Source organism: Pogonomyrmex barbatus, unplaced genomic scaffold (genome assembly GCF_055798465.1).
Source record: "Pogonomyrmex barbatus isolate J1 unplaced genomic scaffold, ASM5579846v1 scaffold18, whole genome shotgun sequence".
Classification (NCBI taxonomy): Eukaryota; Metazoa; Arthropoda; class Insecta; order Hymenoptera; family Formicidae; genus Pogonomyrmex; species Pogonomyrmex barbatus.
In genome coordinates this window covers 655,960-671,132 of record NW_028297114.1, presented here as the reverse complement: position 1 = coordinate 671,132, position 15,173 = coordinate 655,960, and the positions used below count along the sequence as shown (strand labels likewise).

Sequence of the window (15,173 nt, the reverse complement as noted above, 5' to 3'; positions counted from 1 at the left end):
AATAAAAGTAAAAACTATAATATAAAAATTTTGATGTAATTCACAAACACGGTATTTATCAATTTTCGATTTGTGTTTTTAATGTCTGTTATGTCATTAACTAATTTTTATCTGTAATGAAATGAACAATGATGCGTAATGGGATCGGATATTTAGGAGTTAAAGAATCATCGAAACAAACATAGATATATGCGTTAATTTATTAATCTACTCATTAATATATTAGAGTAAATAATTTCTCCATAGACATTGATATCTAATTGATATCTAAATATTTTCTTGGATTACTTCCAAACATTACACTTCTTTTCGGGATTCATCGGACTCCCAACCGGGCAATTATAAGCTTCAGCAAAGTCGTCTGAGTTTGATACAGAGCCTATAACTCTTAATCTTCCAATGCTGTGTACATCGCTCTTAGCGACATTTATTAACTGATTTGATGCAATTTTTTCACACCATAACTGCAAATTATTTATTAATCTTTATTTTCATAATTATCTTCATAATTCTAATGTATAATTTTTATTGTTATACTCATAACACTCACATTGGCAAAAGATAAGAAAAACAATTGATCATTTGTAATATCTTCCATGCCTGGCAACGTAGCATCTGTTGTGCTGTTTCTTTCGTTATTTTGATAGGCTTTGAATATTGCCTGCAGTCCCATTGTGTCCGCGATATTGTCACTAGTTGTTTGTTTGCCATAATCCTAAAATTTTGTTTAATAAAAATAACAGCAATGTTCTCAACAAAATAGGAGTAATTAAAATATAAAGCGACAAATATACCTCGATTTTTTTATCTGTGTTTTTATCAAGAGTATAATTATTGAATTGTTTTACAAAACAATCCTCTCTCTTATTATATGCGCTAGCCATTGCTGAGAGCAATCCCAGAAAATTACCATTCTTATCGTATTGGTATCCTAAAAAATATTTTTTTATTTCTCTTTTTAGCCAAACAAAGAAAATGCCTTTCTTGAAAATGCCTTTTAAATATATTTAAGAATAAAATAGTAAAATATTAAATTAGCAAATATAACAATACAATATTAAATATTATAATTTAATTAAATGAATATTCTAATATTTTATTATTTTATATTACCGTCATTATCAAATCCGTGATTGACCTCGTGAGCCATAACTACTCCAATCATACCATAGTTAACAGCTCTAAAATAGCAAGACATTATAGAACAAAATTCTATTATAATTTATGGTTACGTAAAGTTCAAATGTAAAAAAATTATACATTTTAATATATTATTAGAATATTTTATATAATACTGTATATATGTGTTATGTTAAATTCGAAGAACATTTATGGTACTTACTGTGGTCGGCCGTAAGCGTACCACGGGCTCTGGAAATCCGCTGCTGTAATAGCTATTATAAAAAAAATTAACTTTTATTATTAAATTAATGCAATCATCTAAAAATGTAACCAGTCAAAGTTATTAATTTATTATGACATAATACAACATTTAATTATATTTGATATATATCTGCTATTTTATTAAGCATACAAATATATGATGTACCTAATGCGTTTTTCCAAGGTGCATAAAAGGCATTTACTTCAACCGGATTCAACTTCGGTCTACAATGCGAATTATGTTACATAAAGATTATTTACATTATAAATTTATTAAAAAGTAATAAATTATTATCTCACTTATCATCACTGCTTGGTATCGTCCGTAGGCTCTTCCATTTGCTGAATCTGCTATATCGAAGAGTGTTTTCGTAATATGAAGACCCGATAATAAGCTTTGATGAAACAGATTAATTTTAGGTAAAATTACAATCGCTATGCAAGTAGAATTAACAATTTTTAAAAAACTCACGTCTTGATAATAGTTTTGAACAAGTGTGATATTTTTATACCAATCCGGATATCCAATTCTCCTTTTCATATTTTCTACTTTTGATAGAGCAAAATTCTTAGCTTTGTCATCCAACCAATCCGATTTTTTAATCAGATTCTCCATTTCCTTTTGTACCTCTTTCAGCATATCTGTCGCCTGCGAGTAGAAATAAATATTGAAATTAAATAACTTTACCGATACAAAAGAATTATAGATAAAAAAACAAATGATATAAAACTTACCGTTTTTAAGATATCGTCAGAAAAATATCTTCTTACATATTCATATGCTACAATATCTCTTATTCCTGGTTGATCTTTGCAAAGTTGTGATCTATCACTGCAATTTAATGTAATTGTGTAATACAAATTAATCAGATTTCAAATTAATATATCTTATAATCTATCTATCTAATTATGCAAATTAATATCTTATAATCTATCTGTCTAATTATGCAAAAAATATTTTCTAGGTATCTCTGATGTATATGAATATACATCAAACCTTGAAATTTCTACCCATGAGTTGTACAATTCTCTCATTTCACTCGTTGTAGTCTTTATCATTCTACTTATGAAGTTCCAATGCATATAATTCACTGAAACATATTTCCAATTAATATATACGGACGACATTTTGTTCTATTTATGAAACTTACCAATTGTTCGAGTCGACGTCTCATCCAATAAAGAAATAAGACTTGTGAAATAATTTGATGTATGAAGTTCTATATTTAAATCCTCATTCACGGGCTTATTCGCCTCATCAAACAATACCATGATTTTGTTCTTCCAGTCAATCTGCAGTACTATTCTTTAATTAATTCATTAATCGTATCTTTGTACTTCTATACTGTACTTCTATATGGCAAGACTAATAAGTTTAAGAACTTAAATTTTACTAATTAAAAAACTATTACCTTGCTATTAGTTGTTTTAGGATTTTCTTCGTCATACGTAACTTGAAAATCCTTAAGTGTAGTAGAGACAATGTATTGTTCTCTTTGCAATTCCGGATCTGGAATAATCTGTAAATAACGGATAACAATTGAAATTAAAAAATCATAAATCTCTTCGTTTACTTCTTATATTCCATCTGAAATAACAGTACAATTTTCACCTGAGTCAATTTCAGTTGAAATTCGATCATATCTTTAATATCATTTGTGAGACGTTCTTCTGAAGTATCAATATCCATTTCTTTAGCTATAATATTAGCTACATTTAAAATGTAGTTAGAATACTCTACTATCTTGTCTGCGTTAATTATGTCTTCTGTGTTAATCCATGATGACATTGTGTCTATATTATCTAAAATTTTCTTCGTATTTCTAAATATTTTCTTCAAATGTTTTCTTTGACTTTTCTGAACATGTAATTTCTTGTGAGGATTAACACGTTGCATTTGTTTACTATGAATGTCCGTTGCTTTTGCCCATCTTTTTGTTCTTTGTTTTTTCGTCTTATGGATATTCTGTTTCTTAACAACCTCGTTCTTTGTCTGTCCAATATGCCGTAATTTTTTATTTCTTCTATGAGCAATTTTGCCAGTGGTTTTCTTCTTATTTATCCTCTTTTTAATATCATCATCATCATAATAATCATTATCGTCATCATCGTCGTCGTCGTCGTCGTCGTCGTCGTCGTCGTCGTCGTCATCGTCATCATCATCATCATCGTCATTATCATCATCATCACCATCATCATCGTCATCATTCTCATCGATATCGCTACCACTTCCCTCACCGCAGTTATTACAGTCATTACAGTCATTACAGTCATTACAGTCATCGTCGTCATCATTCTTGTCATTCACGTCGACATTTATGTCAATTTGAAGATCATTTTCGTCTTCATTTTCAGGCTCATCTTTACCTTCATTGCTTTGCTTCTCTTCATCACTCGGATCTTCATCGCTTCCACTTTCTCCTTTAGTCTTTTCTTCATTTTCTTCTTCGTTTTGGCTGGTCAACACAGTCCGCAGTTTTTTTGTGCCCGGTGGTAAATGCGGCGTGTCAATCTAAATGTAAAAATTTACACGAAAAGTTTTTTCTTTCACAAATAAAAAACATACCGTTAATTTAATATAAATACATCTTTTTGTAACAAACAGACTTGGAAGTGAATAAATTGCACTAAGTACCTCTACTACTAAAGGATCACCCGAGTCATCCTTTATCCGCACGTCGTAAAGGGTATTACTTCCCGTCAAGCGCATATAGTGATCGTCCACTTTTTGCCAGTTATACTCATTCTCGTCCCAATCATTCGTTAACATCGGCCAGCCACCTAAACGCGTTAGAACAGAAATCAGCGGTTCGATCCCTTGCTTCTCCATTGCATCTGGAAATATTAAATAAAATCACACAATTATCACACTATAAAACATAATAATTTTTTATTTGACATTTTAAATATAATGTAATGAACTTTTTTTCTTTGACATTTTAATCATAATAGACGCACTCACCCGTGTCCATGCAAGCCTTGTAAAATTTCTTTGCAAGCTTAACAACTTTGAGATCATCATCCGCAGGTTCAGCCTTCACAATGTCTACGAAATTTCATGAAAAAGATATATTCAAATCTTGAATTTTACATAAAGCAACATGTTAGATAGAATTACCTAATGCTTGCTGTTCAACTTTTTCACCGAGCGCATTGAATGTGGACCACTGTGCATAACCTTCTGGTATAGAATTATGTTCCGGCCATCTACCGCACGCATACTCATAAAAATCGTCGCACGGATTCACAGATTTATTCATATTCGCCAGGATTGTGTCAGCTAAGAAAAGAAGTGACGACAATGATCGATAGTCTAAATTTTTTGGAAATTCTTGGCAGTGATCGCTTAACGAGATATTATTACCCATTTCCTTGCACTTCTCGGAATCGCATATCGCCCGCGTTTCTTCCTTGTTTAATTTCTTTGAATGAAATAACCGTGTCAAATTTATGGGATATCTATGGGCTTTCGACGTGACATCCCTTATTAAAAATGTGCCGACAAAGGCGCTACAAATAGTAAGAATAGCAATTAATGCGTAAGAAATAATTTTAAATTTCAAAATGTAGCTTCTAAAGTATTTATGTATACTTAAAAATTGTCAAAAAAAGATAAAAATCAATAAATGCGTTATAATTATATTATATTATGTATATCTAATTATATTATGTAATTCTAATTAATTTCTGATTGCGTTATGAAAAATATCTGTGTATGTCTTATATATTTTCCTAGAATAATTAGATATAAATTAGTTGAGAATAAAAGCGCCTTCGACATTTAAAAATTGATAAAGTTATTACAAGCATATATATTACTTATTTTATTTCATACACATGCGTTTTATAAAAAACACAATACATATATATATTTCAAAGAGCAATAACGATTTAAAGTAATATAAATTAAATAAATTAATAGTGTAATTATGATTATGTAATTGTAATTTATATAACAAGTTACGTTAAAATTACATACAGAAGAATGAATCGCCTCATGTCGGAATATTTATTGACCAATATAAATATTAGCGTATTAGAATGTTTTGTAACGTTCTCTACCAATATGAAACTTTGCTGTAAAATATGAAAATGCTCAGCTTACTCTTTTATATATTATAGGCAAGGCAATTAAATTACGGACATATCTAATTGATAAAGTCGAAGGCCAGAATTGCATCTCTTTTGTTCTGTTGATATAATAAATAATTTGCAAAAATATCTTGCAATAAAAAAATTGGCTTTTCTGGAAAAAACATTAGTTTTCTTGCTTTTCATTTTTCCTTCTAACCTTTTATTAGTAATGCTGAAGAAGACCGCACAAAAGATTATAAAAGATTTTTAAATATACATGTACAAGACACACGTTAAAAAAAATGAAAAATATCTTTCGCAGGTGCAGCTTCCAAAATTTCTACGGAATTTTATTAAAATATATTTGTATCGTGAATTTTGCATATAGCAATATTAAAATCTATTGATATCCTGAATTTTGCTATATGCAAAATTCAAAATATGAATTTATTTTAATATCATAAAATTCCGAAAATAGGCACCTTGTATTTGCTGTTGAATTTTGTTATTGATTACATCGGTTGCAGACCTGTCTACCAAACCTGTCCTTCTGGAATAGATAGATATATATATATATATATATATATATATATATATATATATGTATATATGTATATATATATATATATCTGGAGATATATATATATATATATCTTATTAAATACTTAAGTTTACTCTTCTGAAAATTTAAATTATTATATTATCGCTCTTCTTTTTTTCAACTAATCTGTTGTTAAAAAATATGAATAGATCTGTCGATCCACGCAATGATTTTTACAAATTTGCATATGGACGATGGCAAGAATATAATCCCATTTTATATATATATATATATATATATATAATTATATAATAAAAAATATATATATAATTATATAATAAAATATATATATATAAAATTATATAATTATATATTTGGCTGAAAGAGTGTAAAATGAATAAATATATCAAATTGATAGAGCTGAAGGTCGAAGATGCATTTCTTTCTTTTTCCTGTTGATTTAAATTTAAATAATTTATAAAGGTAGTTTGTAATAAACTTTCTTCTTTTTTAGGAAAAACGATAGTTTCCATACTTTCCTTTTTTTCTAATGATCCATCGATGTGAAATCATACTACAATAAATTTATGCTTAAATATATGCTAGAGAAACATATATAATTATCATGTGAATGTTTATCACATGTACATTGGCACAATTTTATAACAAATATATGTTTATTTCCGCGAAGATAATATTTTATCGCTCCATCCATTAATTGTTTCCTATCGCATCTAGGATAACATTAATTAGAATCTATTCTTATAGTGGCTAATCGGCTAACAAAATTTTTTCAATGCGATTTCTTTTATGTCTTTTATCATATTTCTAGAAAATATATATTTTATAAAAGATATATATTTTAAACGTAAACCGAAGAAATCTGCAATTCTTCTAATTATCTAATAAAAAAATATGCTTATCTTAGTATAATATAAATATTCATATATATTAAAAGAAAAGTTGTGCTTTGTAATAATTTCTTTTTTTAAAAAGAATTTATTTATTTATGTTTAATTAATTCTAGAGAATATTTATGATAATTATGATAAATATGTAACAATATGAAACAATAGAAACCAGGAGAATAAATTTACAAAAATTAATATTTTTTTAAATGTACTCTGTTTCGCAAATTTAAATAGCATATTAAATATTATTAAAGAATTATCCATAAATAATACTTCATCAAATTTCATTTCTTTAATTTCTTTATCTTTTTAATTTTGTATTTTTAATATTTGCTGTTGCAACTAATTACTATTATTAATCAATTAAACAATAATACGCAATTTGATTGAATATAATGTTAAAAATAAAAAAAAATTTTTAGAAAATACATTTATAGGCATGCTTTTATTTTATTTATTGGTACATTCGAGTAGATAATTTTTGCAAGATATTTATATGTAAATTAATTTGCAATATTTCTTTCGATTACTTCCAAATGTTGCATTTTTTCTCGGGATTCATCGGACTGCCAATCGGACAATTGAAAGCTTTGCCAAAATCTTCTGAATTTGAAACGGATCCTATTACTCTCAACCGTCCAGGACTATGATTATCATACTTGGCTTGAGATATGGTAGCATTTCTATCCGAAATTCCGCACCATAACTGTAAACATTACTGCATTTTTACAAAGCACATAAATTATTACAGCTTTTAATAAACATATGTTTATGATATTTACATTAGCGAAAGATAAGAAGAAAAGTTGATCGTTAGTTATGTCTTCGTGGCCTGGCAATGCGGTGTCCGGTTTCTTGCACTCCCTTTCTCTCCTTTTATAAGCCCTATACGCAGCCATTAATCCCATTGAATCCGCCATATTGTCGCCTATCGTTTTATTGCCATAATTCTGCAATTTTTGTTAATTAATAAAACATTTTTGCATTGCATGATAAACAAATTCAAATTAAAATGCAATTAAATACAAAATAACGTACCTCTATTATAAAATTTGTTTCTTTGTCGATGGGATAATTATTAAATTGATCCACAAAACACCCCACTTTTTTGTTGTATGCTTGAGCCATCGCAGCTAACCATTCCACGGAATCACCATTCTTGTCATACAAAAGTCCTGAAAATTATTTCCTTTTATTTTTTATTATCACAACAATTAAATACTGTAATTTAATAAAATAAATAATTTAATGACAATATAAAGTACCATCATCGTCGAATCCGTGATTAACTTCGTGAGCCATAATTGATCCAACCATACCATAATTAATAGCTCTGAAATAAAGATTAGATTTAAAGAAACTTTATTAAAAATTGAAAAGTTCCTGAAGATTATGATAATTGTAAGTTATTTATATTTATTGTTAGTCGCGTTTTTATTCACTTACTGCGGTCGATCGTAGTCAAACCACGGGCTCTGGAAATCCGCTGCCGTGATAGCTATAATCGAAAGAAGATTTAATTCGTGAAAATTAATTCGTGAAAATTTAATTCTAATAAAAAAGATATATTACATACCTATCATGTTATCGTATGGCGAGAAATAGGCATTTACTATTAAAGGATTTAGCCACCTTCTATAACATAAAATTTATGACAGTCACATGAGAACACTCTAAAAAATGAAATTATAATTATGCTTGAATAAATACAAATGTACTATCTTACGAGTCATAATCCTCTGGATTCTCCGTCAATCTCCGTAACCTCTTCCATTTGTAATATCTCTTATAGCTAAGCGTATTTTCATAATATGAGTTAACGAGCACGAGCTTTAACAAAATGGGATAATTAAATAAGACAGTCACCATCAGTGGAATCTGATAATAAATTTCAAAAACTTACACCTTGATAATATCGTTTAATGATAGTGCTATTTTTATACCAATCTGGATATCCAATAAATTTATCCATATTCACTAATTTTGCTAAAATGAAATCCTTGGTCTTTTCATCCATCCAATTTGATTCTTTAATTTGATATTCAACTTCTTTTTGTATATCATCAACCATGTCTACTGCCTGAAATAGAAATAAATGATCGAATTAAACTCGGATCGAATTAAGACGGAAAGTTCATATAACGAGCAAAAATTTTTAAAATTTTTAATAATTAATACAAAACGCTCACAGTTTCTGCGATTTCATCGTCGAAATGTTTCGTCACATACACATACGCTGTGATATCGCTCATTTCTACTTCATTTATGCATCTCGATGATCTATGACAACAATTTACTTTATTAATTTGTGATAATTTAAAATTAATTAAATTTTTGAATTTACGTATTAAAATATTACACCATATTTAAAATAAAAAATTAAAGTTAAAATTAATACAATAAAAAAATTGTATTTTTAGTAAGTCAATAAACGATTAACAATTGTATAAGAATTCGATGAGAGCTTGCATCAAACCTGTATTCATTATCTTCTTCACTCTCCTCGTCTTTCACTCTTCCCATTTCCCATGTATCGTACAATTTTCTCATTTCGCTTGTAGTAGTTTTTAATATATTGCTCAAAAAGTTCCAATGTATATAATTCACTGAAACATACTTCATATGAACGACTTTATCTATTGATGATACTTTTTTATTACAGCCAATTTTTTTTCAAAATTTTTTCAAAATACCGATAGTTCGACTCGACGATTTGTCCAACAAAGATACGAGACTTCTAAAGTAACCTGGTGATCCAATTTCCACATTTAAACTGCTATCAATGTTTGGTACGTGGGCCTCGTCGAACAATTCTTTGATCTTGTACGGCCAGTTAATCTACGTTACGTTACGTTAATCATATTTAATCATGACTCTTTTAAATTTATTTTTAAGTTATTTAATCATGATAATTACGAGTGAATTAAACGAATCGATTACAAAAAACTTACTTTGCTCTTGGGACTCTTAGATTTCTTTTTCTCATACCATTCTTGAAATTCATCGAGCGTCATCTCCAGATCGTCAGAGAAATCCGAAGCAATCTATCATTTAGCCAGAGAAATGTATTGTTAAACATTGCGAATTATTAAACATTCTATTCTCTTATCTTATGAAACGATGTCACACTCACATTTGTTAGTTGCAATTGAAAATCGATCATGTTTTGAATATCTTGCTTCATGTGTTCCTCCGAAATTGGTATGCCTCTTGCTTTAGTAATAGCCCGAGCTACATTCAAAATGTAATTAGCGTATAGCTGTATCACATCGACATCATCATCCATTTTTTCATTATCCATTTCTTCAATAGTCGATTCTTCATTAGTCGTTTCTTCGCTTATGCTGTCACCTGTTTGTGTTGTCGTCTCTAAGATTTCCTCTAGTCTTTCCTTATGTTCTTTCTTCGCATGATTTTTTTTGTTTTTCCGCGCATGTAATTTTTCACGAAGAGTCGTTGTTACTGCCCGTCTTTTTATTCTCTGTTTCTTCGTTTTATGATTCTCTTGTTTCTTAGAATTAATGTCGCTCTTCGCTTTTTTACTATGTTCTAATTTCTTGTTTTTCTTTTGTGTAAATTTGCCGGCCTTTTTCTTATCAATTTTCTTCTTAGTATCATCATTATTATCCTCGTTTGTATCATCATCATCATCATCATCATCATTGTCATTGTTATTGTTATTATCATTATTATCATTAACATCATCGTCATCATCATCATCATCATCATCATCATCATCATCATCATCATCATCATCATCATCATCATCATCATCATCATCATCATCATCATCATCATCATCATCATCATCATCATCATCATCATCATCATCATCATAATCATCATCATCATCATCAATTTTATTGTTATCGTTTTTATTTATAATTTTATCAGTTTCTTCTTCACTTCCAGGTTCTTGACTGTCTTGCTCGCCGCTATTCTTATTTTCATCGCTCACATCTTCGTCGCTTTCATCTTCTTCACTCTCATACTCCAAAGAGCTCATAAGTCTGTATGGATTTGGAGGTAAATGCGGAGTATCGATCTAGCGAAAAAGATTCCAATTTTTTTAAACGATTGAATTATCGATGTGAAATAAAAGCAAATATTTTCATGCAAATTTGGATCCGTGTAACACGTAATGGCAAAAGTCACGTGGAAACAAAATGCTTGATAAAACAACGAGATAATATCACATAATATAATAAGTTGAAAATATAATATAATCATAAAAATAATATGATAATTACAAAGATACTAATCCTAATTAAAATAATATGTATTATAATAAGTACATTTATACATACATGTATTTTTCCAAAATTTTCCGCACTGTCCGAACTGTCCGAATTCTCCGAACTGTCGGAACTGTCCGAAGAGTACGTGTTTATGCGCACATCATGAAAAGCATTTCTTCCCATCAAGCGCATATATTGATCGTCCACTTTTTGCCAGGTGTATTCTTTTTCATTCCATTCTTCCGTGTCCATCGTTATCGGCCAGCCGCCCATTCGAGCTAGGGTATGGACAATTGGATCGAGCCCTTGTCTATCCATTGAAGCTAAAAATATTTGATGAGTCAACAAACAATCGCACTACGGAACGTATTAAAATAATATATATTTAAACTTTTGTACGGCGCTTCGATTACCCGAGAGACTTATTTGCGTTTACCTGTATCCATGCAGACAGTGTACCATTGCTTCGCAAGTCTTACCGCTAAAATATCATCGATCTTAGGACCCTCGTCCAAACTCTCTGCGGAATGTCATTTAATATTTAATATTACTTTCATATTACAGTTCACGCTAATCAGACATTTACCTCGTATTTTCTTTGTAACGCTTTCCTGTGCCTTATTGAACGACTCCCAGGAATGTCTTCCTTCCGGAATGGGATTGGCTTCCGGCCATTTACCACAAGCGTATTCGTAAAAATCGTTACATGGATCCACAGATGGATCTATGCTCGATGATAATATCTGAGCTGATAAAGTAAAAATGAGAGAAGAATAACGATAAGTGAAGATATGAATTTTCGGACTAGCTAATAAATTGGAGTTATAGTTGATGTTTAATAAATACCGAATTTTTCACATTCCTGACTTTGGCATACGGTCCGCTCGATTTCCTTCTCATTTTCATTTAATTTATTATTTTTTAAACCAAACAACCATGCCAAACGTGAAGCACTTTTCTCGTTTTTCAACGATGTGGCATCCTTCATCAAGAGCACGCCGATGAAGGCGCTGCGAAGAAATTATTAATTATAAAATATTTTGGATTTATCAAGTGAATATTAACAATCAAATTCACATAAATATAAATCTAAACAAACACAATGTAATATTTAAACATTGATAGTATATAGATAATATATAAAAATAATAATGAAAAAATTGTGAATAATATGTAAAAATAGTGGTATGTAAAAATAATAATTCTTAACTAATAAACTACTTCAGGAAGCAAATATAAAATTCGAAATATGAGAAAAATATTATGTAAGTATCATTAAACTTTTCTAAATCACACTTAATTAGTAAAGACAATTAAAAATTAATTGATTAATTTAAAATTATAAATTGTCAATTTGTTTATAATTAATAAATCATGTTTAAAAAACGAATACTACTTACAGTATACGAATACTACTTATAATAAACTGCCTCATCGTCAAAGTAGTTTGAAGCTAATAATTTTTATTGTGCTATATGATAAATATATTATAATATACTTTATACCACAATAAATGATCTATTGCTCAGCTTACTCTTTTTATACCTTTTTTTATACATGTATTACTATTTAGGCGGAAAAATCTCACAACCATATCGAATTGATAAAGTCGAAGGTCGGAGATGCATCTTCCTTCTGATGTTAATGAAACTGTGTCTGTGATAATGGATATCAATTTATATCAAATTTGAGGAACATTAATTTTTATAATTGCTTTTCCTCTCAGTAGTTTCTATTAATAAAAAGTAAGTAATACATGATTGATGAATAGTGAATATCTAAACATAAGTCTAAAGTAAAGTCTAAAATAAGTAAAAATGCTTTTTCTTCCATCCATAAATAATAAAAAATGATAGATAAAAACAGCAAAAAATCTACAAAATAATTTAAAAGCAGCTTTATTATTCTATTTTATTATAATTATTATTCTATTAATAAGTATTATAAGTAATTATGGCTATTACACGAAAATTTATAATAGATAACTTTTTACTATTTTTTCGAAAAAAGAGAAGGTACTATTATCTCCTTTAATTACGATGCAATTTTATCAATGTTATCTATTATATATCTATCGAATAATTTTAATTAGAAGCAAAATTTTTACCATGGTCATCAAAATATCATGTATTTATATAATCAATGTACTTACAAAGTATCTTTTTCAGGATATCCGTTGTTTAATGATGGTGATTATGTATATCCGTTATTTAATGATGACAATTATATCTATTTATGTAATATAATACATATAAAATACAAAAGTGAGAACAAATTATTTGCAAAACTACAAATTGGAAGTTATACCAATAACATTAGAATATTAATTTTTTCATTTCTTCCGTTTTTATTTAATTTTATTTATTATAAATTTATTGCAAATAATTACATAAATTACATACTATTGTCATCTTGTAACGCAAATTTTTACTTATTTATGTTTACAAGCAACACTTTTGCAAGGAAAAGTGTTTACGTCCACACGAGCACGTGGAAAACGCCACGTTCGACATCTCAGTCAGGATGCATTAAACGCGATGTATTATTCGTGGGACTATGAAACTCCGAGGGTGGTCTCAATGCATTCGAGTCGTGACATTATCAGCTTCGCAAATGGCACGATCATTGGAAACGTAATTGGCAATGACACCGAAGAAGGAGGCATCAGTAATTGCAAAAGCAATACGTGTACGACACGAGCGTGTATTGTAAAAGTACAATCCGAGGTACAGAATAATGATTATTTTAATTGTCTTTGTAAAATAAAGTCTCGCGTTTCCTTCAGTAATGGTCGCACAAGCGAAATTGAAGTAGAAATCAGATAGATTCGATAAAAAAGTCTATATGAATCTCGAAACACAGATGATAAATATTTTTTCTTCCGCAGCGGGACTTGGTCTGTGACAAGGCGTGGCTGAGAGCGACAGGGGACTCGCTGTTCATGGTAGAAGTCATGCTTGGCTCGATGATATTCGGCGGTTTGTCCGATGAATATGGTCGTAGACCAACTTTTTTCCTGTCTTTAGTCATACAGCTGGTCGGCGGTATACTAGTTGCTGTCGCGTCCGAGTTTATTTCCTATGTAATCTTCAGGTTAATTGTTGGCTCAACACCACCAGTGGGGTGTTCGTAGTAGCTTACATCATAGGTAACTAAATTTTTATTTGTCTATCGTTCAATACTTACAATATTTAATAATATGTCAAAAGATTTTTTTTTTTAAGAAGCTTTAATTGAATCACACGAAGCATAAATACAAATGATTATATCTTTTACAGTTTTGGAGATGAAAAAGCGATTAGTAGTCGGATGCCAATTGTTTTTTACTACGGGATATAGTCTCACCGCTGCCTGTGCGTATTTTATTACTGACTGGAGGATGTTGCAAGTAGCCATCACAGTACGGAGCATAGCGTTTCTACTTTATTGATGATACGTGATATATAATATATAATATAATATTGTATATTTATTCTATGCAGCATGTATAATTCCAGCAACGTCATACAAAATGGAACAATTCGCGAAGTTTATTCCCGAATACGCGCGATGACTTCTAACGGAAGGTCGTCTTTAAGAAGCCAAAGATCTGCTGCAACGTGCTTTTCTAGAGAATAGTGTAGAGATGCTGTGTGAGGCTCTGGATACGTTTCTTAATAATAACAGCGAAGATAGCGTGCTCGATACGAAAAAGCCTTCACTCTTTGTTCTGTTCCGTTATCCAAACTTGAGGCGGGTGTTATTTTTTAATTGATAAAGACAGCTTCTGTTTTTTAATTGGTACAATCGGCCGTTGTTTCATTTTGTTACGTTATTTATGCTGAATAGTTTTATGCTGATTTTAATTTTTTTTATACAGGCTTGTCAACAGTGGCACGCACTACACGGAAAAAAAAGATTAGTTGCAGCAACAACAATCTATGTGTGTGAGAGACTAAATTTCAGTCATAATATATAAATATCAAAATCTTTAACAGTGTAACCAATTTTAATTAACTATAAATGTTATAGATAAGAATAACAAAA

At 29.5% G+C, this 15,173-nt stretch overlaps 2 protein-coding genes and 1 long non-coding RNA gene across 3 annotated transcripts; 1 reads left to right on the top strand and 2 right to left on the bottom strand.

The window, feature by feature from the left end:
- Positions 1-182: 182 nt before the first annotated feature.
- On the bottom strand, positions 183-5,465 carry LOC148936974 (neprilysin-1-like). Its single transcript, XM_089074936.1, has 18 exons — positions 5,363-5,465; positions 4,748-4,893; positions 4,502-4,663; positions 4,346-4,429; positions 4,019-4,218; positions 2,996-3,895; positions 2,796-2,903; positions 2,535-2,676; positions 2,381-2,474; positions 2,119-2,215; positions 1,856-2,032; positions 1,684-1,778; positions 1,550-1,608; positions 1,343-1,394; positions 1,114-1,181; positions 795-931; positions 551-715; positions 183-464 (listed from the first exon to the last, which is right to left on the bottom strand). Exons 1-18 carry the CDS (start codon positions 5,380-5,382, stop codon positions 285-287), a joined length of 2,886 nt encoding a protein of 961 aa, XP_088931062.1. The 5' UTR covers positions 5,383-5,465; the 3' UTR covers positions 183-284.
- A 1,870-nt stretch (positions 5,466-7,335) lies between these two features.
- On the bottom strand, positions 7,336-12,699 carry LOC105428764 (uncharacterized). Its single transcript, XM_011641242.2, has 18 exons — positions 12,548-12,699; positions 11,994-12,157; positions 11,734-11,895; positions 11,584-11,667; positions 11,217-11,470; positions 10,043-10,954; positions 9,861-9,953; positions 9,603-9,747; positions 9,386-9,515; positions 9,099-9,189; positions 8,813-8,989; positions 8,636-8,739; positions 8,486-8,544; positions 8,356-8,407; positions 8,175-8,242; positions 7,948-8,084; positions 7,692-7,859; positions 7,336-7,615 (listed from the first exon to the last, which is right to left on the bottom strand). The coding sequence occupies exons 1-18, from the start codon at positions 12,580-12,582 to the stop codon at positions 7,436-7,438; spliced, it is 3,015 nt and encodes a 1,004-aa protein (XP_011639544.2). The 5' UTR covers positions 12,583-12,699; the 3' UTR covers positions 7,336-7,435.
- Positions 12,700-14,038: 1,339 nt separating this feature from the next.
- Positions 14,039-15,002, top strand: LOC148936973 (uncharacterized). Its single transcript, XR_016138800.1, has 3 exons — positions 14,039-14,295; positions 14,426-14,547; positions 14,645-15,002. It is a non-coding gene; the product is annotated as an uncharacterized LOC148936973 (long non-coding RNA).
- Positions 15,003-15,173: the final 171 nt, after the last annotated feature.